Source organism: Triplophysa dalaica, chromosome 8 (assembly GCF_015846415.1).
Source record: "Triplophysa dalaica isolate WHDGS20190420 chromosome 8, ASM1584641v1, whole genome shotgun sequence".
NCBI lineage: Eukaryota > Metazoa > Chordata > Actinopteri > Cypriniformes > Nemacheilidae > Triplophysa > Triplophysa dalaica.
This window is the reverse complement of record NC_079549.1, coordinates 4,272,960-4,296,367: the sequence shown is the minus strand read 5'-3', so window position 1 is coordinate 4,296,367 and position 23,408 is coordinate 4,272,960. Positions and strand designations below refer to the sequence as shown.

Here is a 23,408-nt window from a genome sequence, read left to right as displayed (position 1 = left end):
TCAGATAATATTGTATACCTTGTCAGTTGTGGATGCAGGTGAGGTCTGAGAGGAGGTTAGAAAGGGCAGAAACCAGAAGTGGGCTAATGGGATGTAATTTCCGTGATGTATTGTGGCATTTAGAGGAATGACACAAAAGAGGCAAATTGAAACCAAGGCTGTTTTCTTTACTCCACTGTGCATGTATTCAACCGTCAACCAACCCAGTAACATACTCATGACGATTTTCAAGCGAATTCACAGCCACCACCATCTTCTGCTTTTCAGAATATAATCAAGGTTCTCTCAAAGCCCTGTATTGTGTGGTGTCCAGCCGCTCCTATGGGATCTCTCTCTCTCTCTCTCTCTCTCTCGCTCTCGCTCTCGCTCTCGCTCTCGCTCTCGCTCTCTCTCTCTCTGGGCGGCTGAGTGCATCTATAAGACTTCATTAAACACAACCCTTTCCAGCCGGAGATGTGCCAATAAATGTGTATTCGTATAAATATAAATTTATACATATAACATTTTAAATGGTTTGTGCAGAGTAAGGTTAATGAGTTTGGGTGGATTTTGTGGATAGACAATATAATTTGCCCAAAAAAACAATAGGAATCAATAGAAGGTCTCCACCAAGTCATGTGTGTCTGTGCATTTGTGTGTTTTCTTATGAAAAGATTACAACTATCCTGTTTTCTACAGTTTATAGTTTATACAGTTGTGTTCAACTATCTCTACAGTTTAACAAGACCAACTCATTTACTCTCTGCCACTCTTGGTTTCTCATCTACATTGTTTTTCAACATGTTCAGAACTGACGGGGCTTTTAAACGCTCTAAAAGAGACAAAAAAGACTCATATTCTTATATTTGTTGATAAGTATGGATTTGATAGATATGCTGTGATTTGTTATATTTTATTTCTATCCCAGCGTAAATGTAAACGATGTGATTGTCAAAACATTGTTCTGTTTCTGTTTGACTGACATTTGGCCGACCTGGGATGGCAACATTGAACGACAGCATAGTGATCAAAAAAGATTATTTGATCAAATCTGATTAATGCTGTTGAGAAATTCCACAACTGTGTGTTATCTCATATGGGGTAATCATGCAAAAAGTAAAGGGCTGTATGATTGATCACACATCACTGCTGTCTTTCTCAAACCCTGTCTCTCCATATTTTCATTTTTTTTTCATATATCCTTAGTTTTAGTTACGCTTTGTCACTGGGTTTTGCAAATATCTATTAAAAAGCATTAAAAGTGCTTGTCGACTTTGACACCACAGTGTTTAATCACTTAATTTTTTTCCATTTATTAAAAACAGCAACTTTGGACTTTTCAGAAAAACTTTGGAGCTGTCAGAAGGACAGACAGGATATACATGAACCAAGTTTTGGATAGTCATATATTTTTATTTAATTTAAAGGAAATGTGTATTACTCATTTGGTGCAATTATTTTTTCAAAGCTTTACAATTAAATCAAACTAATCTTGTCATTGACGTGCTAGATCAGTTTGGGCAAAATATTTGTAAAAATAACACACAACACAACTCCATAGAAAAGACAATTTAGTTGACTACCAACATTTTCAGAAGATTTTCTGAAGATGACACTCATTCACAGTCATTTGTCATGATGCCAAGGTCCAAAAATTACAAAAAAATTACAAAAAGCAACGGACTGAAAAAGGACATCAGCAAACAAAATAGAGTTTGATGTCTTCTTGGAGGCATACACACATTCCCCAAACCATCCAGACTAAAACAACCTAATGGGTTGGGTTGGCCACAGTCTGTTCCTGAACAACCATTGCATGCCCTGTTATACAAGTGTGGCATTACATTTTTTGTGTTTAAAGAGAGAGCCACAAGTGTTTCAAATTCAGGAAAGTTTGGCTTCTAAATTGCACTATATTGCTGAGAAAATGCGTTTTTTTTTCACCAAACTTAAAATTTGATCAAGAACTTACCTCAATTGTTGATGAATCATTGGCAAAGTCATTCGATCCAGGTGTTCTTTGGCCAATGACTAAAATCAACCACATAACGAATTTGTTAGTTCATTGTTAGACAAATATAACTTACTTGGAGATCATTTTTCTAAGATGGAAAGAGATGTTGATCTAAAATGATTTGTTGAACTAATTGTTAAAATATTTTTTTCTGAATAAAGTTTGTTGAAACATTCAGAAAAAGAACTCAAAATGATAAATTACCCATTTTCATTTTGGAAGTTAATTATGAAATGTTATATTGTATGATTTGAAATTGTATGATTCATATATTTACTAATATTGAATATGGTATCCAAAATATTAAGGAGACATGAGAAAAGAAGACCTACGAGTAGAATGGAGTCAGTACGTCAGAGCAATTGATTTAACAAAGGAGTGTATCAGCCTGACTCTGTGTGGCTCTGGATAATAATCTCAATATAATTTTTCTTCAGATGATTTTGCTCATACAAGGGGAATGACGCAGGAGCCTACGTGAGTAACACATCTGAGGAACTGCAGGACTGTTAGAGCTCTTCACAGTGCATATAATCAGTGTAATGATGCAGTTTAATGGCGGGGAACGCTGGTACCGTCTGTGAGAGTCATTTTCAAGGAATCTCCTCGAGTTGTCAGTGAGACTTTCTGCCTCATTAAACCACGCAGTGTGGGCTGATAAATTACTGAATTAAAGAAAGGTTTATAAAATTCTGATGATGCCTGACACTGATGTAAAAAAGACACAACACATTTAATCCAGAAGGTCAAAACTGAATTAAATTGACTGTGATTTTTCATTCATTTTGCATTTGATGTCTGCCTGTTTAAGTCTGCATGTACAAGACCTTCAATTTTACAGTAAAAATAAATAAAGTGCAAAACCTAACCTGGCTTACCTGCTGGCAAACAAAAAACACTTCAAGTTCGAATGCTTTCTGTTACAAAAACCAATAAAGTCATTAGCATGCTATTTTGTGCAGTGGGGTTTGGGCTCTTTCCCAGTAGAATTTAATGGTGCTTTATTGGTAACCATCTGTAACATCCCAGGAGACAACATTTTACAAGTAGAGACCTACAAAGACTGTTATAGTTGACATTAAAACCAATAAAATTCCCATTATAACCATTACACTTCCTGCAATGGTTTCTATTGTTATCATGTTCACAAGTCAATAATTATCATATTAAAGAGTGTTTGAAAAACATACACATAACATAACATTTTTTATAACATTTTTATTTGTTTAGTTTCCCATATTGTGGACATTTATCCACACTTAATTGAAGTATGTATATACAGACAGATGCCATGAAAGTTGTCCATATATTTTATAGAAATTTTATAGAGTTTAACATTTTTAGCAGGTCTTTTGATGAACATCAATCACATCAGACTAACTGAAAAAGAACAATAGTAATAGGCCTACAATTATTCAGGATTTATTGTATGGTTTAAGACAAATAAAGATTGTTTTATATGGCACCTTATAAAAAAACAGACATAATGCCTCCAATTTCAGCTATAGCTAATGTTTACATGTTTACAATTCAGGCTGAGTGGGGAAGGTTCCAGTATGACAACAAGGCCAGATTTCCCATAACTTGGAGAGGCACAGTGCCAGGAAGCTTCAAAGGAAGAACTAATGACGTTATTGATGGTCAGTGGAAATAGGATGGGGAACTAGAAGATGAAAAGTTTCCCGAAAAGCTTCCACATGCACTCATGCATACTTGCACATCGCACGCCAGTATCTTTTTTGACAATCTTTTCAGTTGATACAGAACACATTTTACGTTACAGAACTTGGTCAATAGATCTGGCCTGTTTTCTTTTCATGTTAGACTAGTACAACACTACCCCATCAAACTGAGCATGACTTGAAACGCAAAAAAAAATCTGGCAAAGTTTAGTAAATTGTCCTTGTGTCATTCACAACCGGTTTACGATTCTTCTGTGTAAAACAAGCAAAAATATGTTGAGAAATGTCTCTGACTTTCATTGGCTACAAAACTGCTATGTTGTTACCAATGTACAATTTTATTGTGGTTGGAAGGAAAAATAAGTCATACAGATACTTTGGAATGACAGGACAGTGAGTAAACAATGCACTTTATTTTTGTGAAGCTTCAAAGCACATTGTGTAGAGTTTTTGTTCAATTGTTTAGTAAAAAATCCCAACTGTTTGGGGGTCCATTGTTTTTCAAATGTTCTATTCTAGCAATTAAGGATTTAAGATACCACTAACAAAACTGTATGCAAAAAAATCTCTAAAAACTAAAAATAACTATTTAGGATTAATGGTTTAATTTTAGGAAAAGAAATCAAATGTGACATGGTACCGAAACATCTTTATAAGAAAGTGCTTTTAAGAACATTCTTACATTTTTTAAGTCAACACAAATTTGTAGGGATTGCACAAGCAATGACCTGTACAATAAGAAATAATGAAATTTAAAATCAACCTAACCCTAAACTTCACTAAAATTTTGTAATATAAGAAAATCCATACTAATCCAGCATGTGTGTCAACTCTTTGACCCAAAGATTAAAGCTTTGCTCTCTACCAGACTCTAGTGGCAAAAAGGACAAACACAACCACTCAGGAAATAAAGCCTTAGTTTTTTTGTATCTAGTATTTATTACAGCAGTAAATTTAAGAAAACATAATCAACTGACGTAACAGAAGAGACGGACATTCTGAATCAGAGACATCCAGCAGCATGCGCATAAAGAGCATCCTCACATTCAATAATTCACAAAGAACTCCTACACACCATCATTTTTCACTCAACACATATTCTCTTCACGGGTTTGATTTATAAGAATACAAAAAAAGAAACAAAATGTCTGTCTAAAACAGAATGGTCTGTTTTAATATCTGCACTGTGACAGGTCCAAAAGCACCTTTTTATTTACATCCTGTTGTATTCTTGAAGTCTTGTTTCCATACAAGAATTGTATAACGTTTGGTTGGTCAAAACTATAGTTATATGCTCTGTCAATTATCAATAATCATGACTGCAAAACTCCTAATATACTACAGACCTACAGGAAATGTCCCACGAAAAATCAGAACATGATTGGTAAAGGCAAAGAAATATTGCTGTTGTAAACTCATGTAGTCACCAGATGGCAATGTAGCCCCAGATTAGACAGGATAGAATCAAAAGACTTCTACTAAACCCAGGCCTATACCACATGCGGAGTTGTTCAAAGAAGGAAATACATTACATTTATAGCTTAAATGCATACACCTTGATACAGTCAAAGTTTTTTCATCACAAAATGGTTGTTCTTTGACTTTGGATTACTTCATTATGCCAACTCCTTAACAAAAGATACACCGGCTAAACTAAAATGTAAACTCAAAGAATGAAACCAAGCAAGAGAGACAAAAGAAATGTCGGATGACATGTAAAACTGTATTGATAAGCTCTTACTAAAAAGCATAATTCTTAATAAAACGGAGCATGCCAGTTGCAGAAATAGTGTCTAAAACAAGCAGCATTTTATCATTCTGTTCTCACATTCTTGCAAAAAGAAACCCCTTTACATCAGATGTGTGTTTTGGTGATTCACTGGTCTTCAGACAGGGAACATTCAGACATCGAGCGTTCCCTCCTCTCACGAATAGCCACAAAATTCAGCAGATCAATGGCTGTGACAACCCCAAAAACCATCTGCCTCATTGTAGAAGATCCATCGGTCATGTCTGCAAGACAGGCACTGCAATTCAGAGTGCTGACACCACCCACTGCAATGACAACATGACCTGCATTTTACTGCACTTTATTTGGTAACACTTTACTGTAAGAGTTCAATTTGGAGCATTATTTAATGCATAAGGTATCACCAACAATTACAGTATTAATTGGTTTATTCATGAATGTTGTTTGTGTTCAAATTATATGTAATTTGTAATAATTAAGATCGAATAAAGATCATATGATTTAAAATGATTTTTCACTCATAATTCACGTAAAATAAATTAACAAATTGAATTGTAAAGTGTTAGCACATTTTGCAAGTAATCGGTCATGTTGAGCAATTAGAAAACACAAGCACAATTAAGAATAAAAAAATGAAAGCATAACTTTACAATATGCAGAACAACAACACAGATATAAAGCTCAATTTTGCTCATTATGTGATGTTTGTCAAGATTATGTAGCAAAGGCAAAGTTCACAGCACTTGGCAGAGGATGTCAGATGGTGTAAAATGGCCCCGAACAGGTAAAGAGAGTTTTTTGCCAAAAAAAGGACAATGATCTAAAGCCCAAGAAAATAAAGTGCCCCGTGTCCGGGCTTAGTGCTGTAATTGATGAATGAATAAAACTATTGTTCCAAAAATGTTGTGTAGAAAGACTTCTGTGGATGTATGAATATACTATAATTTATGATCTTGCTTTATGATATAATACTTACTAGATCATCTTTTATATTGTTTCAATGAATGGTACTCAACTCTCTATTTTCTTCAGATCCCAAAATAAAGTCCAAACCATAACCTGTAATTCTATAGTATGCGTTTTCTCTTTAAAAGTCAGACTTTTCTACACCTCATTATTTCCAATTAAAATCAGACTATTCTACACTTCATTATTTGCATTTAAAAAGTTTCATATTGCTGTCCACAGTCCTGTTAAAACACACCTGTGTCTGTTTATAAATAACAGCTTCATACTATTACAGATAACTATGAATAACAAAGATAACACCATCTATTTTAAACCTTTTATCATCCAGATTACACAAAACCTGGGGTATTTTTAACACACAGGGCCAAAATTACACTGAAAAAATGTCAGGGACAGCGAAAGAAGGCATGAAGAAAACACTGTTTCCCATAAATTCAAAACACATGCAAGAAATGTAGAGGTTGTATCGAGACAAAAAAGACTGATTAAAAGGAAGCACACCGTCGAGAGATAACCTTTGTGGAGGAGAGTTTCAGGTTAATTTACTTACACTGGATCTGTTCATGAACAACAAGGGCGAAATGGTCTGTCTCAAGAATGCGAGAGAGTTTGCCCAGGTTATCAGTTAGACGCACCTAAGAAGAGAGAGAGAGAAGCTGGCTATTAATGGATTCGATTAGCTGTGTTACCACAGGTGATTAAATATCATTCATTAACATTGTATTTACCTTTATGCTGATATCCATTATATAACTATATATCCCTTATATAACTACTATAATAGAATACTATTAACAAGTATTTATTTGCTGCTATTTACAAGCTTCACTGGAGTCAAGAATACGATAAATGCATTCGTCTATGCAACTCCAACCATTATAAAGAGCCATAGTGGGGAAAGTTTTGATAAGGTTTTCCTCAGAGTGTGTGTGTGTGTGTGTGTGTTCACCTGTTTAAATTGTTTGTAGAGAACTCTACTGATAGGATCAGATGGTCTGACCTTCCCAGCCAGAACAGATGAGAGCATGTTTCCCAATGTGACCATACCCAGAATCTGCCTACAGAGTGAAAACCAGACACCAGACTGAGCCACACCTTACTTCACTTACCATCTGTTATATCGTTTTGATGTTTCTACCCCAATGCATACTGTATGTTTAATATTATCATGGCAAAAAAAAAAACGTTCAACTCATTCATTTGAAACACCTATTGTTGCAACAAATACACAAAACTATTCAAATTAATTCAAGCGATACCAGTGTAAAATGCAAAGTGGTTTGACACACTAATCAACTTCTGGAGCAACTGGTTTATGGAAAAATAACCTACCCAGCCTCATCCACCACAGGAGCTTGGTCGAAAGCTTTTACTTTGAGAATCTGAATGGTCTTCTTGATAGACACTGAAGGGAGGACAGTCAGAGGGGCGGAGAGGCGAAGTTCCTGGAGCGTCAGGTTCCACCACCTACAGAGAGTGGGGCAGGGTGAAGACAGTAAAAGAGTCTGGTAAAACCACATACACACCTTTAAAGCTATATTAATAATGACCTTGCTGTTTTTTTCATAAAAACAAAATCATATTTCCTAAACCATTACCTTCACACAAACCTGTCCAGATAGGAATCCGCCAAATGCTTTGCTTTAAAAGCCTTTCCAAATATCTGTACAAGTCTATACAAGTTTTAGACAACTTTTCAAACATTTCACACTCACACCACCTACACATACAGTAATTTAGGAGAGAGGGCATGCATGCCTCTAAACTGCTACAGTTAAGTTTCTAAATGTACAGTAATCATTGACACATGTAAACACATTTGCTTGTAAATAGCCTGCTACCGTGTACAAGTATGTGTTGCTGCATGTGCTCACCATGACTTGTTGACAACAAGATCTTCCTCTCTCAGAAAGCCCTTGTCACACATCCATTTGTCACTGAGAAATTTAGACCTGGGGACGAACAAAGCATTTAGGGGCAAGTCTATGGGGATTGTTTCACACTGTTATATACATAGATGCAGTATATACTGCACATTATTCTACACAGCATCTGATACAGACTAACAGACTACATTACACAATACTCTCATTGTATACTTCCCAAATTTAGACAAATGTAAATCACCATTCATGCCATAATTCGTATATTACATTTTATAGACATTACATTCAAAACACGGAATAATAGGTATAATCAAAGAATTTCTTTGATTAATGGTTAAAGTTGCAGTTCCTGCAAAATCACACCGGTTCACATAGCTCTACTTGTATATCATCATTACTCAAAGCTTTGGTTGAATTTAAAGTTGAATATTGGCTTTAAAAGTGAAAATCACTTGAAAAATGACTTGTTAACTAAAAACAATCACAGACTGCAAAATGTCACCAAACAGTTAAAAAAATGTTTTAGTGTACTTTCAAACTCTGGTCTTTATATAGAAAATATCTGCTTAAAATGCAGCCGTCCCCAAATGTTTAACATATAAATAATGTGGTTCATGCAGAGATATTCATCAGACAAATATTGTTCCGATTATAAAAACATAATAGGACCAATATATATTTATAGAAATATTACACTTATCAATAATTTAGTAGTTTGTAGTGCTTTTCAAAAAGATAACCTGACAAGTTTTACCACTTTAAAAATAGAAAAAAGCCAAATGTAGTGTAGAGAAGCTTTAAAGTAGCATCACAAATCATGCAAGATGGAATTCTGAACATTCCGGCTGTGTATTTTTAAGTCTATAACAACAAATTAGCGTTGTTATGGTTTAATCCACCAGAAATCACACTAGCTAAGATAAGCACATAAGGCCGTTTTCACACGGCGTCTGTTTTACATTATAATCCTATGGAGTAAAACGTTTTTTTTTTTCTTCAAAAAAGCAGTTTTGTATAAATGTATATTTAATTTTTAACAACTTCTGATTGCATTTCTAGCGAGACATTAGTATTGAAGTTTTTAAATATGTGATTATTTATTGCAAAGAAATTTATTGCTGTTTATAATTCAAATAGACTTCCGTTACGCTGCATATCTGTTTCTCTGACTTTGTGCACAGACGCTGACTCCGAAGTCATGCCGTGCGGCTGCTATTTGTAACTAAACACTGCAAAAAAATGCATCTTTGTCAACGTTTTCTTGTAAAAAAAACAAGGTCAAGTCTGAACATGGCCTTAGACTGCTGGGAGTACTGAAACGCACATGTAGTTGCGTATGGAGTCTGGCAGGATCACCACACAGCGCTGGCCTTCCTTCAGCTCTTTAGCTAGATGCACTGCTGCAGACATGGCCGTGCCTGAACTTCCACCTAAATTCAAATGAAAAAAATAGTTTAGCTACACACAACATCACACTTATAAAGCATGAGAGATATAGCAGCAGTCACATACCGCACAGAAGACCTTCATCTCTGATAAGCATACGAGACATGGTGAAAGACTCTTCGTCTACGGACTTATACCAACTATCAACCACCTGAGAACGAGCAAAGTCATATTGAATATAATGAAGCTTAAATAGTTTCCGTTTGACATTTTTGTAAAAAATTGAAACACACTGCATCAAGGACAGTTGTGTCTATACAGACTTACAGATCTGTCCAGAACCGTGGGAATGAAGTCATATCCAATGCCCTCCACTTCATACTGAGTTTTATCGGTCTTATTAAGTTCTTCTGGTTCGGCGAGGATGGAGCCTTCAGGATCCACAGCAACAATCTGAGGGACAAAAACACAAACAATTGTTACAGAATCCATGACTACAAAAGCAAGTGGATTTTTAATGAGTAATGATAAGAAGTATCTAAGCTAAAGTGTGCGGGACAGAAAAATCTAGTCAGCTTAGAGAAAATTCCTTCTATTGTCTCTGAAATGCAGTTTAGTTCATTCAAGTGCAGGTGAAAGTGCAGCGAAACAACTTGCTACATAGTAGTCTATGGATCGCCGGGTACCTTGCAATATCATAAAAAGGCCAAAATATTAAATGAATAAACTGGCAAACAGGAAACTCTCCATTTCGGATACATTTTAGGATTCTTCACATAGACTTCAGTGGGACTTTTTTTAATCCTTAAGACATTACATGTATCTGTAGAATTCATGAAAGCGAATCACCTTGATATTAGGGCATTTCTCCTTCAGCTTACGGGCGATGCCAGTGATTGTGCCACCGGTGCCAGCTCCAGCCACCAGCATGTCTATTTTACCTACAGAAGGCAAACATAAAACACTTCATCAACATGTGATTGGAGCTTTCAGGAGAAAGCAACGGACCAAGATATTGTTGTTACCATCACACTGCTCCAAAATCTCCTCTGCAGTGGTGTCATAGTGAGCCAGGGGGTTGCTGGGATTGCGGTACTGGTCCAGAATGTGAGAGTTTGCAATCTCGTTCTTCAAACGCCAAGCCACACCGACGTGAGACTCGGGAGAATCAAAGCGGGCTGAGGTAGGGGTTCGAACTATCTCGGCACCAAGAGCACGGAGCACATCCACCTGGAAGCATTAGAAAAGGCATGTATAAATAAATAAATTAGCATGTATGGATGTGATGGCCGGGATTTGGGCCACACAATTCTGATACCATTATCTTTGCATTGATTCATAAACAAAAGGACATTACTATTTTGGTTTGGTTTAAGATCTTTTATTTTGTCATTGTACTGAGTCAGTGCACGGGCTTAGTTATGTGGCTTAAGATAAAAACATTAAAACCAGTTAAAATTTCTCTGTTGCTAGAATGTGATTTATAAAAACATAGCTCAAATTGTTTTCATTTTATAGTTAAGATGACTTGACATGTTTAATACCTGGTGTGTTGTTGGAATGGACCAGCCTAGTAACAAAGAGATTCAAACAGGAAGTTGATCTGTTTTATGGGAATTCTAAGGAAATGAGACTGTACTAACTGTTAAGTATTAGAGGGGACATTGGAAAATGTGATATCTTGTTCAATGTATATTAAGTTTAATATAATTACTTTTGCATTGACTAAAGTTTATCCATGGCTCTAAATTTAGTCAAATGTATTGTTAATTTCAGTGTTTGTGTTGTTACTGTTGTGAAATTGTGTATTGTTTTGTCTCCCCTTTTTGTTTTCATGGTGCTGGCCACCTCTTATAAATTCAGTGTATGTTTGGTCTTTCGGGAGTTACTTGTTACTTGTTGTACCCTGAGAAAGGTGGTGCTGTATTTTTGTCCTCTGTTAATGGAGGCGAAAGCATAACGAGTCCTTTTTGTGAACCAGATCTTTCCTATTATCTACTATGAATGGAATACAATTTTTGCATCTTTTTCCTCTCCGATGAGGCTTGATCACCTTTTATCTTGCATGAGCAGGATTTAATAAAAACTGTCACACTTGAAGACTACTTTGCTCCCTGTTTTTGTGGCAATGGAATCAATATTTTGGATGTGATTTGCTAAGGCATGGCAGATCCTTCACAACTGGTGTCAGAAGTGGGATGCCACTAGGGGCAGTAGTTTTTTTTTTTTGCTCTGTGACTACATATTTGGATTTTTTTTTTTCTCCTTCCACTCCTGCCTTAATTCAAGGATGGGGCCAAAGAGAGCTCTGGCGGAGCAAGTTAAGGAAGTTACTGAGGGAACCACAGGAGGACGGGACGGTGCTGAGATGGAGATGGGTAACTTTTCGCAAGATGTTTCTCTCCAAGCGCTTAAAGATCTGTTTCAGACACACATTACTATGCAACAAGCACGAGACAGCCGAATGGAGCAAGAAGCAGCTCGTCAGGAAGGGCGATGGAAGGCCTTGCACCATCAGTTCAGCCAGCTTCAACAAGAAGTGCATGTCCGTACTATTCCTCCTGTACCTAATCCAGGACTTGGCGCTAGCACTCATGATGACCCAGCTTTTCCTCCTATCCGACAAACTTCTCAAGACTTTCTGCAGAGTTCTAGTAGCGGACAGCCAGCAGCATCACCAATTCCACATCAGAATGTCTACTCTGGGTTAGGACATTCGGCTGTACAAAAGGAGCCATCCCTGCAACAGCTGTCAGAGGTAGATGACATTGAGCACTACCTCACCACATTTGAAAGAATAGCTGTGGCATGTCGGTGGCCGACAACCGACTGGGCAGTTCGACTAGTGCCCCTATTGACAGGTAAAGCCAGGAGTGCCTATGTACATATGGACATTGTTGAATCTCTCGACTACCAGAAAGTAAAAACGGCAATACTTAACAAATATGACATTAACTCTGAAAGTTATCGTCTGCAGTTCAGGTCGTCCGAGGTGAGGAAGGATGAAAGCCCAAAAGAGCTATATGTGAGATTGAAAGAACTGTATCACAAGTGGGTTCAACCCCAGAATCGAACCAAGGACGACCTTGGTGAAGTGATCGTGCTGGAACAGTTTCTGCGCATGCTAGCCCCTGACCTGCAAATATGGATTAGAGAGCGTGATCCAAAAACTGCTTCTGAGGCTGCCGTTTTGACGGATGTCTTTCTGTCAGCTCGACGGAAGAATCAAGTATGGACTTACAACCAGTGGCGGGGATTCAAAGAACCAAAAAGTCAAGCAAAGATGTCCCAGGTTGGGACCAAGACTGCAAGTGAGGGTAAGTCTGTGGGTGAGCGGGGTGGTCCAGTTAATCAAAGCCCTAATCAGAAGTTTAATAGCAGGAAAGGTGTTGTGTGTCATCAGTGTGGACAGGAGGGTCACATTAAACCTAGGTGTCCCAACAATCCTTCTTCCAATGCTTATTTGTGTTGTGTGCCACGACCTGTCCACCCTGAGAAGAGAGATGTCCCCTTGCATTTTGCGGCTGTAGTTCTAAATGGTCAGGAAGTAAGGGCCCTTGTAGACACAGGTAGCATGCAGTCATTGGTTCGTACGGATTTAGTTTCAGGTAATCTCAGAAATTCTGGTTCAAAGTTGCCAATACGTTGTATTCATGGAGATGAGAAATGTTATTCTACAGCGGATGTTCATGTAGAAGTGCAAGGACAGGTTTATTTGCTGAATGTTGGTCTTGTAAATGATCTTCCATACTCGATGCTTTTAGGCCAAGACTTACCAGTGTTGTTTGATTTGATGCCTGGTAGGCATGAATGCTATATGGCTGAAACACGGTCTATGGCTAGGAAGAGAGAGGAAGATATCCAGTATGTCAGTGCATTACCTTTCTTTGATTCTGATTTAGATGATAAACCAGGAAAATCCCGTAAGCCAAAGAGGCAAAGGAGACAGGAAAAATTTAACTTTGTTGCCAATAGTATTGAAGAAGAACCACAACCTGAACAGTTTAAATCCCACTTTGTACTCCTGCAAGATATAGGCCAATTGCAACAGGATGATTTAGAGATAGGGCCATTTTACAAAGAAGCACAAGGGTACAATAGTAGGGAAAGTCAAGAAGGCCAGGAGAGTAAGTTGCTTTTACAAGATGGAGTGTTGTATAAGCGGCAGGGTGCAGAGGCCAAGATGGTTGTGCCTCAGAAGGCAAGAGATTTGGTGCTTCAGCTAGGCCATTCGGTCCCATGGGCAGGTCATTTGGGGAGACAAAAGACCATAGCTCGTATTAGTCGTCATTTCTATTGGCCCAATTTAAGAAAAGATGTGGGTAACTTTTGTAGGAGTTGCCCAGAGTGCCAATATACCACTAGTAGACGCCCCTCTAAAGTTCCTTTAGAACCATTACCTGTTATAGGCATACCATTTGAACAGCTAGGAATGGATGTGGTAGGGCCCCTTTAGCGTAGTAAAACCGGGAACAGGTACATGTTGGTTATAAATGATTATGCCACGAGGTATCCGGAGGTTTTTCCCCTTAAGAAAGTAACTGCCAGGAATGTAGCTCTTTGTCTTGTTCAGCTGTTTGCTAGAGTGGGGTTCCCTAGGGCCATTGTGACTGATCAGGGGTCCAACTTCATGTCGAAACTATTAAAACAAGTGTATCAGTTGTTAGGGATCAAGGGCATAAGGACTACACCCTACCATCCACAGACAGACGGGCTGGTTGAAAGATTCAACCAGACCCTTAAGCAAATGCTACGCAAATTTGTTAATGATACTGGAGCCGATTGGGACCAGTGGCTCCCTTATCTGTTATTTGCGTACAGGGAGGTACCTCAGGCTTCCTTAGGGTTTTCCCCTTTTGAACTGCTGTATGGCCGGGATGTCCGGGGACCCTTGGCTCTTCTGGAGGAAACCTGGAAAGAAGGCCACAAGATCACTGGTTCCCAGAATGTTGTTTCCTATGTCCTCCAAATGAGGGAAAGACTGGAAAGTATGACACAACTTGCCCACAGGAATTTGATCGAAGCTCAAAGTCGACAGCGAACATGGTATGATAAGAAGGCCAGAGCCAGAAGTTTTCAGACAGGAGCTAAGGTATTGGTGATGCTGCCAAGTGACAATAGTAAGCTACTGGCTAAATGGCAAGGACCCTTTGAGGTGATTCGGAAGTTGGGGTCTACCACCTATGAGATTGCCTTACCCGGACAGAGCCGATCCAAAAGGGTACTCCATATTAACTTATTAAAAGCGTGGCATGAGAGGTCAGATACAGGAGTGGAGGTCCTAATGCTTCGCCGGGTGGAAGATGAAGAGGAGGTTTGTGAACAGTATCTTCCCATTCCTTCTAATGTTACTTTGGACCTTCGGCATCTGTCATTACACCAACAGGCGGACATTCAAGGTCTCTGTAGCCCAGAGGTGTTTAAAGAGACACCTGGAAGAACTAGTTTGGTGGAGCATGATATAGTACTTTGCGATGGGGCAGTACCTCAACGAAGGACTTATCGTGTGCCTGAACGGCTCTTGACCTCTCTAAAAGAGGAACTGGATCAAATGTTGACTATGAACATCATTGAACCCTCACGAAGTGATTGGTGTAGTCCTGTGGTGTTAGTTCCAAAGAAGGATGGCAGTCTCCGTTTTTGTGTGGACTTCCGTTATCTTAATTCCGTCTCTAGATTTGACTCGTATCCAACCCCCAGGATTGATGAACTGATTGATCGCCTGGGCCAAGCTAAATGGATAACCACTATTGACCTATGTAAAGGTTATTGGCAGGTCCCCTTGACTGCCCAGTCAAAAGAATTGACGGCATTTCGCACTCCTTGGGGGCTTTACCATTTTTCTGTTATGCCTTTCGGGTTACATGGGGCTCCCGCAACATTTCAGAGGCTGATGGATCATGTGTTGTCTAGCCTTTCTGATTATGCAGCAGCATACTTGGATGATATTATTGTGTATAGTTCATCCTGGGAGCAACATCTCCAACATCTGAAGGAAGTGCTCCATCGCATTCAGGAGGCGGGCCTCACCATTAACTCTTCCAAGTGTGCTCTAGCTAAAAAGGAAACCGAGTACCTAGGGTATGTAGTCGGTAATGGGGCCATGAGACCCCAGCTTCAAAAGATTGAGGCTATCCAAAACTGCCCTCTGCCAGAGACCAAAACTCAGATTCGATCATTCTTAGGGATGGCGGGTTGGTACAGGAGATTTGTACCGAACTTCTCTGCTCGTGTGGCACCTCTGACTGATTTGACTCGAAAGAATTGCCCCAACCGGATTTGTTGGACAGAGGAAGCAATGGAATCTTTCCAGGACATAAAAGCGGCTGTATGTGAAGAGCCAGTGCTTTATTGCCCTCATTTTGGAAAGCCATTTGTTTTGCAGACCGATGCCTCTGACATTGGCATTGGTGCAGTGCTCCTTCAGGGTGAGTTGAACAGTAGACATCCAGTGGCATACGTCAGTAGGAAGCTGTATCCAAGGGAGGTACGGTACTCCACCGTTGAGAAGGAGTGCCTTGCGGTAAAGTGGGCCTTGGATACCTTCAGGTACTACCTTCTTGGTAGAGAGTTTACCATTGAAACTGATCATCGACCATTACAATGGATGGACAGAATGCGGGATACTAATGCTAGAATTACCCGCTGGTATCTTTCTATGCAGCCTTATAAGTTTAAAATCCAGCATGTGCCCGGGAAAAGTAATGTAACTGCTGACTTCCTCTCCCGCTTACCAGCGTGAGATCTTGGGTGGGGGGATGTGTGATGGCCGGGATTTGGGCCACACAATTCTGATACCATTATCTTTGCATTGATTCATAAACAAAAGGACATTACTATTTTGGTTTGGTTTAAGATCTTTTATTTTGTCATTGTACTGAGTCAGTGCACGGGCTTAGTTATGTGGCTTAAGATAAAAACATTAAAACCAGTTAAAATTTCTCTGTTGCTAGAATGTGATTTATAAAAACATAGCTCAAATTGTTTTCATTTTATAGTTAAGATGACTTGACATGTTTAATACCTGGTGTGTTGTTGGAATGGACCAGCCTAGTAACAAAGAGATTCAAACAGGAAGTTGATCTGTTATATGGGAATTCTAAGGAAATGAGACTGTACTAACTGTTAAGTATTAGAGGGGACATTGGAAAATGTGATATCTTGTTCAATGTATATTAAGTTTAATATAATTACTTTTGCATTGACTAAAGTTTATCCATGGCTCTAAATTTAGTCAAATGTATTGTTAATTTCAGTGTTTGTGTTGTTACTGTTGTGAAATTGTGTATTGTTTTGTCTCCCCTTTTTGTTTTCATGGTGCTGGCCACCTCTTATAAATTCAGTGTATGTTTGGTCTTTCGGGAGTTACTTGTTACTTGTTGTACCCTGAGAAAGGTGGTGCTGTATTTTTGTCCTCTGTTAATGGAGGCGAAAGCATAACGAGTCCTTTTTGTGAACCAGATCTTTCCTATTATCTACTATGAATGGAATACAATTTTTGCATCTTTTTCCTCTCCGATGAGGCTTGATCACCTTTTATCTTGCATGAGCAGGATTTAATAAAAACTGTCACACTTGAAGACTACTTTGCTCCCTGTTTTTGTGGCAATGGAATCAATATTTTGGATGTGATTTGCTAAGGCATGGCAGATCCTTCACAATGGAACACACTGACACATCAAATATGAACAAAATCACTACGTTCCATGAAAGTATTCATGAACTCACCTTTTCCATACTCATTTTTTCAGGCATGACAATGATGCAGCGATAGCCTTTGACTGCCGCTGCCAGGGCAAGTCCAATACCTGAGCACACACAAACGTTTGTCTTAGTGTTTAAGTGAGGACATCTAATTCATTTCCATTGCTTTCATCCTAATTTGATTACATTATTAAACCCCTAAACCTAACCCTTACACAAACTGATTTGTTCAATTTATGTGGAAACTAAATGTTACTATAAATTATTGTTGCTGCCAGACAGGAGGGGTGAGAACTGGCTTAACTGGTCTTTCAGTATTTTAATCTAAATGATAAAAACAAAGTGAAGTAGTGGCATTTTAGCATAGCACAGCATTGAATGCAATCAATAGAAACTTTCCAATATTAAAGGACAGCGAAATAAACACATCTCATTGTGCACATTCACACCTGTGTTTCCTGAGGTGGGCTCTATGATGGTGTCTCCAGGTTTGAGTAAACCATCTCGTTCAGCGTCCTCTATCATGCGCAGACTGATTCGGTCCTTCACACTGCCACCAGCATTGAAGAATTCACATTTAGCCACTGAAAAAAACAGCAAAGTTTAGAATTGTTGTAGTTACACTGTTCATTTCAACAATCTGTTAAGTGTCCCATTGCTTTTTTATGATTAACAATGGGAGGACACAGCCAGCTGACAGAAAAAAAAAAACAGACTGTATACAATACATTTTATGAGTATTTGCAGTTTTTTGTGGGTATGTGTGCAACCCATAACTTTGTAGCATCATGCCAATACCGTAGGTCCCTATTTTACCATACAAGCCCCTGAATCCAACCGCACACATTAAATAAACACCTAGTTTACTGAACTGGCCAAAGATTAATCTATTTCACATGAAATCACTAGACGCATAGAATAAAGCTAATTGAAGCATTTAGATTTAAAAGGCTTAACACAATAACTCTTTCAAATAATGCTTGTTAAGCCTGTGAGGGGCTTATCTGAATGCACGCAACACTTTTGACCCAGACCGCTAAACTCAGTTACCTTTCACCAAAACCAAAAGCGGGAAAAACTTGCCTGCGTTAGTCAAAAAGCATGAATAGATGACAATACACAGTGACATTAACAGTTTGTTTCCTTGAGTATATCTCTATTTGAGTGTTTAAAAAATTTGACCACAAGTATGCACCCACTTTATCAGTGTAGACTCAAAAAGATATTTATTAAAGATATTATCTAGTAATAAAGTTGCTTTTGAGAAAGAACAAATCTTGACCGGATTTGTAGTTTATTCAACGATTTCAAAACTGACACATTATTGAACCAAACAGAATTAACATTTAAACTGATTCCAACTAATACAACATTGTCTATTGTCTTTTAAAAAGCTGTGATCATTGAGTGTATAAATTACCAACATTTACGCTATACCTGACTATTTATACAGGTAAAACTGTAGCACTTTTAATAGTAATAAACACTTAACTGTAAAGGTGCTTTGAAACAATCTATTTGTATAAAGCCCCAATAAAACAAGTTAACTAGGGTAATTTTGTAAGCCTTTATAAACCAAAATAAGATATTAAAATCAATTCTTCCAAGCTTATAAAGGTTCAAAAGTACATGCGACTTAAAAAAATTAAAGGTCCAGTTATGGAATTTTACAGCATCTAGTTGCAAAGTTGCGAATTGCAACCAATGGCTCACTAAACCCCTCCCTTTCGAAGCACTACGGTGGCTGACACTGGAATAAGATATCGTCACAGTTTCGCTTCTTTGCCAAAGGAGATAACGTTTTACAGAAATCTGTTGAGCAGTTTGCCTGTTTAGGAGGCTCCCGTAAAAATTCCATGCAAGAGGACCCGCCTTGTGTGTAGATAGAAATAGCTCATTCTAAGGTAAAACATAACACTTCATTATGTAAGGTCTTTATACACCTCTGAACACATAGTAATGTATATTAAATTGCATTTCTGTCAATAAATCCTCAAAAAACTAAACATGAGACTTTAAAGACCCTGAATGCATTCAAATGCATGAACTGCAACTCTGTAAGGACAGTCTTGGAAAGGTCTTCGCACTTTCACGTCCTCACTTGGCTCACGCAGACTGAAACCCAACACCTGCATTCCTCAAACCAACCCCTTACTTCCTCCTATACACAGCTCCCCCACCCAGCCACACGTGCAGACACATGCAGTTCTCTAGTCGCTCTACATGATCACACACTTACGTCCTCATACGACCCTAGAAAAACATGCTCCATGAAATCAGTGTTAAATGTGTTTGCACCTATACCACACAGATACTCACAGAGCTCACACTTAAGGCCAAACGCTTTGGGAATCTTGTTCATGCGGACCATTGGGGTGTCTCCGATTCTACCAAGAATGTTGGGGAGGATGCTGGGGGTCTTTGTCCTGTGGGAAAAAAGGATTAGGTGACACACACTACCACAAACAAATCATGGTAAATGTCAACCACAAAACAACCAGTAGTCCATAACAGAAGTGACTACCATACATGATTGAGTCACCATGACTCTGCACATTAACCAAGTGATTTACCACACCTTTGTTTTCCCTAATCTTAGCTGGAGTCATTAGTCTTCTGTTTTTCTTCAGCATGATAGGCAAGTCACTTCTTATTTTAATTTGGACTAACAAGGTCATTTAGAGAAGCTGACAACATGGGCATATAAACACTAAGCATATGGGTGTCAATACAAAAGCTCTTATTCTAAATGACAAATTGGATTTCTATAGGTCTGAGCTTACTTTTGAAAGTGGTTGTGGGGCGAATCTGTGGTTGGATCACCGAGTTTCCAGGTGCATCTGCTTGGCAAATCTGGGCGAATCCAATTCCTCTCAATGGTTATTCCCGATCCATTCTCCATATGGTCTTTAGTCATACTCTTTGTATGGTGCCCGTTTGTTTCAGTCAGATGGGTTGATTCTTTCGTACCTAGCTTTTGTCCAGCTTTGCTCTTCAAGATGGCTTCATTGTTGACCACAGATTCTCCATTCTCAGTGTCCTCACTGAGGAGGACCTTGGCGGCATGTGGGCAGACGGGCACTTTTCCAGCGGACTCTGAACTAGATGGCATGGCTTACCAATGAGAATAAAAAGAAGTCAGTAAGCATCAGCCTTATTGTAAAGATAATTAAGAAACATTATGTAATGCCCTGCCCTCCCCATGAACGTAGGTGTATTGATGAATGATATGAAGACCATATTAGAGTTAAAAGTTCAAGTTCTTACGTAATGTTGCCATGAATGTGCCACGAATGTCAAGAACACTTTTATTTGATTTACTCTAACATTTACACAAAACACACAAGTTTGCCTTTAAATGTTTACACAGAGAAACATTAGAGCCAATGGGACAGTAACTTAAATAGGATATTGCTACAAACAGTAAAAGGAAGAACACAACCTCCTACCACTTAGAATGTGAACAAAAACACTCGTATCTCGATAACAATATGTGACCCTGGACAACAAAATGAGTCTTAAGAAGCACAGGAACATTTTTGGTAATTGTCAAAAATACAAGGTATGGGTAAAAATTACAGACTTTTCTTTTATGCAAAAACTCATTAGTATATTAAGTAAAGATACTTTTCCAAGAAGATATTTTATCCATGTCCTACTGTAAATGTATAAAAACTTTATCTTTGTAAAGGGATTGCCTGCTGCAGTGCCTCAGATTAACAACTTCAAAGGCGATTTTCTCAATATTTTGCTTTTTATGCACCCTCAGATTCCAGCTTTGTAAACTGTTGTTGTCCTGCCAGAAAGTATAATTACTAAGAAAACATATATCAATAGAAAGCTTATTTCTTCAGCTTTCAGATGATTTAAAATTGAAAAATTGACCCTTAAGACTGGTTTTGTCGTCCAGGGTCACATATATTTTCAAGTAGTTGGGCAGATATCCCAATTTCCTCCATCTGCTGCTGGTGAAAGAATGGATAAGCAGAGATTGGTCCCTCATAAAAACTATTACTGATCAACAAGACTGGATTGCCCTTTGAGGATATATTAGGTTACATGTGCTTTATCAATGACTACATTTACATAAAAATATACTTATACCAAAATTTACCATGCGGCATTCATGTACGTGCATAACCTTTATTGCTATTACAAGATTAAGCCAATAATTCAGTTTCTATAATTCTGAATATGATAGCTGGCCTTGTAATACAGCTATAGTAATCAGAATTTTCAAAAATAAAGTTTAGCAATTTTTAAGATCCGGAATAATCAGTTGTAAAAGATGTAAAGATGTGGTATATTTAATATCAGTGGAAAACTACCAACTGACCTTAAAGTCATTCGGTACACAAACAAATCCAGCAGGAGCTAGAGATAGCGAAGTCTCTCTTGGAAACTGAACAGATGTTGACCACATCCATGTCATACCTCGCGCACTGATGCAGTTGCCAAGAAGAGACTTGTGCAATAAACATACATAAGCTCAAACAAACAGTTTAGCCAAAAGGGCAATTTAGGACTGAGCTACTGTGAGGGGAGAAGTCCAAACACTGGGGTAGTTCATTAAAATCAGGACTATTGATGATCTGTAACTTTTACCACAGTTAACCATAGAGGAGGGAAAAGATAAACATGGCATAAAGACATACTTCTGCTTTTCACAGATGGCTTCAGAAATTTCAAGAATAAGAGGTGATTTCCAGACAGCTAAGAGGATGCAGACTTTGTCATTTAGTTAGTCTTGATCGTGATTCCGATACTGCAGCCCTTAATGCAACTCTAAATGGGTAGTTGGTAAATACTCCGTAGCTACATGTGTCCTATGGTGTGACATCACAAATATTTAGAAAACAAACGGTTTATAATAATTATAATACAAAATGGCATAAGAGAGAAATCTTGTCATACCGTAGGACACATTTACAATTTATTTGTCAAGTAACATATATTAAACATTGCAGAAAATTGTTATTAAAATGTTGCTTTCAGCTGTACCCAAGGTAAATTAAATGAAACCAAATACTTTGTTTAGTAAATATTCTGAACATCCGTTTGCTCATTCTTTTCTATTGTTTGTTTTACATAAAGTCTGCAGTCGCAGACAACAATGGATTTCTGTTTTTGGTTATATATATTTATTCACATGCATTTAGTCCCAAAATAATAATATTTTATTAAAACGGTCAATTGAAAAGTTACGCGTCAAATATAACCTTCTTAAAGTTCATTTGCGTCTTCTATCTAACAATCGAGTAAAAGCAGCATGTTTAATGGCTGTAAAAGTAGTAGCCCGGGCTGGAAGCATGAAAAGATCATGGTTGGCAAAATCATTAAGTTACTTCTAACTTGGAACCCTCCACAACAACTGATGAAGGTACTGCTCGTACATATATTATATTGAGGAAGGAACAATTAAGATGACGCAATTTCGGAGGTATTGCCTTCATTGTATCTGCGCGGACCATGATGCTGTGACGCAGGGGGTAGATTTCATCATGCACGCGATCACCGCATTCCCAATTTCTCTTAAGGCGAGTAATATGTCACCGCCGTATCAAATATGAAAACTGTTTTTCAAAATAATAACGCGCAATACGTATTATTTATATTCAGCAAACACGTCATTCTGCTTTAAGGTTTCCGGTTGTGCTTCTCTCGTGCTTTTGAGAAAATATTAATAACAAGATTGTTTATGATGGCTTACTGTATAGAACACAAACGAACGGACTCACCTGCGTATCAGATAGATTTGAAGTAACAATCCGCTGAGGTGCCTATGCGTAAATGTGAAATAGTCGGCTTGCCAGCTGCTCACATGCGTTAAAGAGCCAAACAAGCTTCCCGATTGGCTGCTGCTGCTGGGGAGTCGGTTTTGCTCAAGGCCAATAATGTGTTAATATGTAGTCGTGCCCTCGACTGCGGAAATATTTAAGCGCAGTGGCGCTGCGCAGACCAATCTACGCATGACGTCACAGCACCGTCGTGAGACATGCTTTCTATACACGGGGAGACATATCGCGGTACTTTGCCTT

General features: G+C 38.3%; 2 protein-coding genes across 5 annotated transcripts; one reads left to right on the top strand and one right to left on the bottom strand.

The window, feature by feature from the left end:
• Nucleotides 1–4,590: 4,590 nt before the first annotated feature.
• On the bottom strand, nt 4,591–23,268 carry cbsb (cystathionine beta-synthase b). 4 transcript variants are annotated; one of them, XM_056754529.1, is made up of 15 exons: nt 23,109–23,268; nt 20,154–20,484; nt 19,690–19,796; nt 17,820–17,954; nt 17,395–17,474; nt 10,692–10,896; nt 10,516–10,607; nt 9,994–10,119; nt 9,793–9,877; nt 9,605–9,710; nt 8,269–8,346; nt 7,727–7,861; nt 7,344–7,452; nt 6,945–7,029; nt 4,591–5,730 (listed from the first exon to the last, which is right to left on the bottom strand). In XM_056754529.1, the coding sequence occupies exons 2-15, from the start codon at nt 20,480–20,482 to the stop codon at nt 5,552–5,554; spliced, it is 1,851 nt and encodes a 616-aa protein (XP_056610507.1). In that variant the 5' UTR covers nt 20,483–20,484; nt 23,109–23,268; the 3' UTR covers nt 4,591–5,551. The 4 variants fall into 4 exon arrangements, with proteins under 4 accessions (XP_056610507.1, XP_056610509.1, XP_056610508.1 ...); XM_056754531.1 differs by having other exon boundaries at nt 4,591–5,688; XM_056754530.1 differs by lacking the exon at nt 23,109–23,268 and adding an exon at nt 21,707–22,059.
• On the top strand, nt 10,913–14,146 carry LOC130427250 (uncharacterized). The gene has a single exon (XM_056754528.1). It carries the CDS (start codon nt 11,957–11,959, stop codon nt 14,120–14,122), a length of 2,166 nt encoding a protein of 721 aa, XP_056610506.1. The 5' UTR covers nt 10,913–11,956; the 3' UTR covers nt 14,123–14,146.
• Nucleotides 23,269–23,408: the final 140 nt, after the last annotated feature.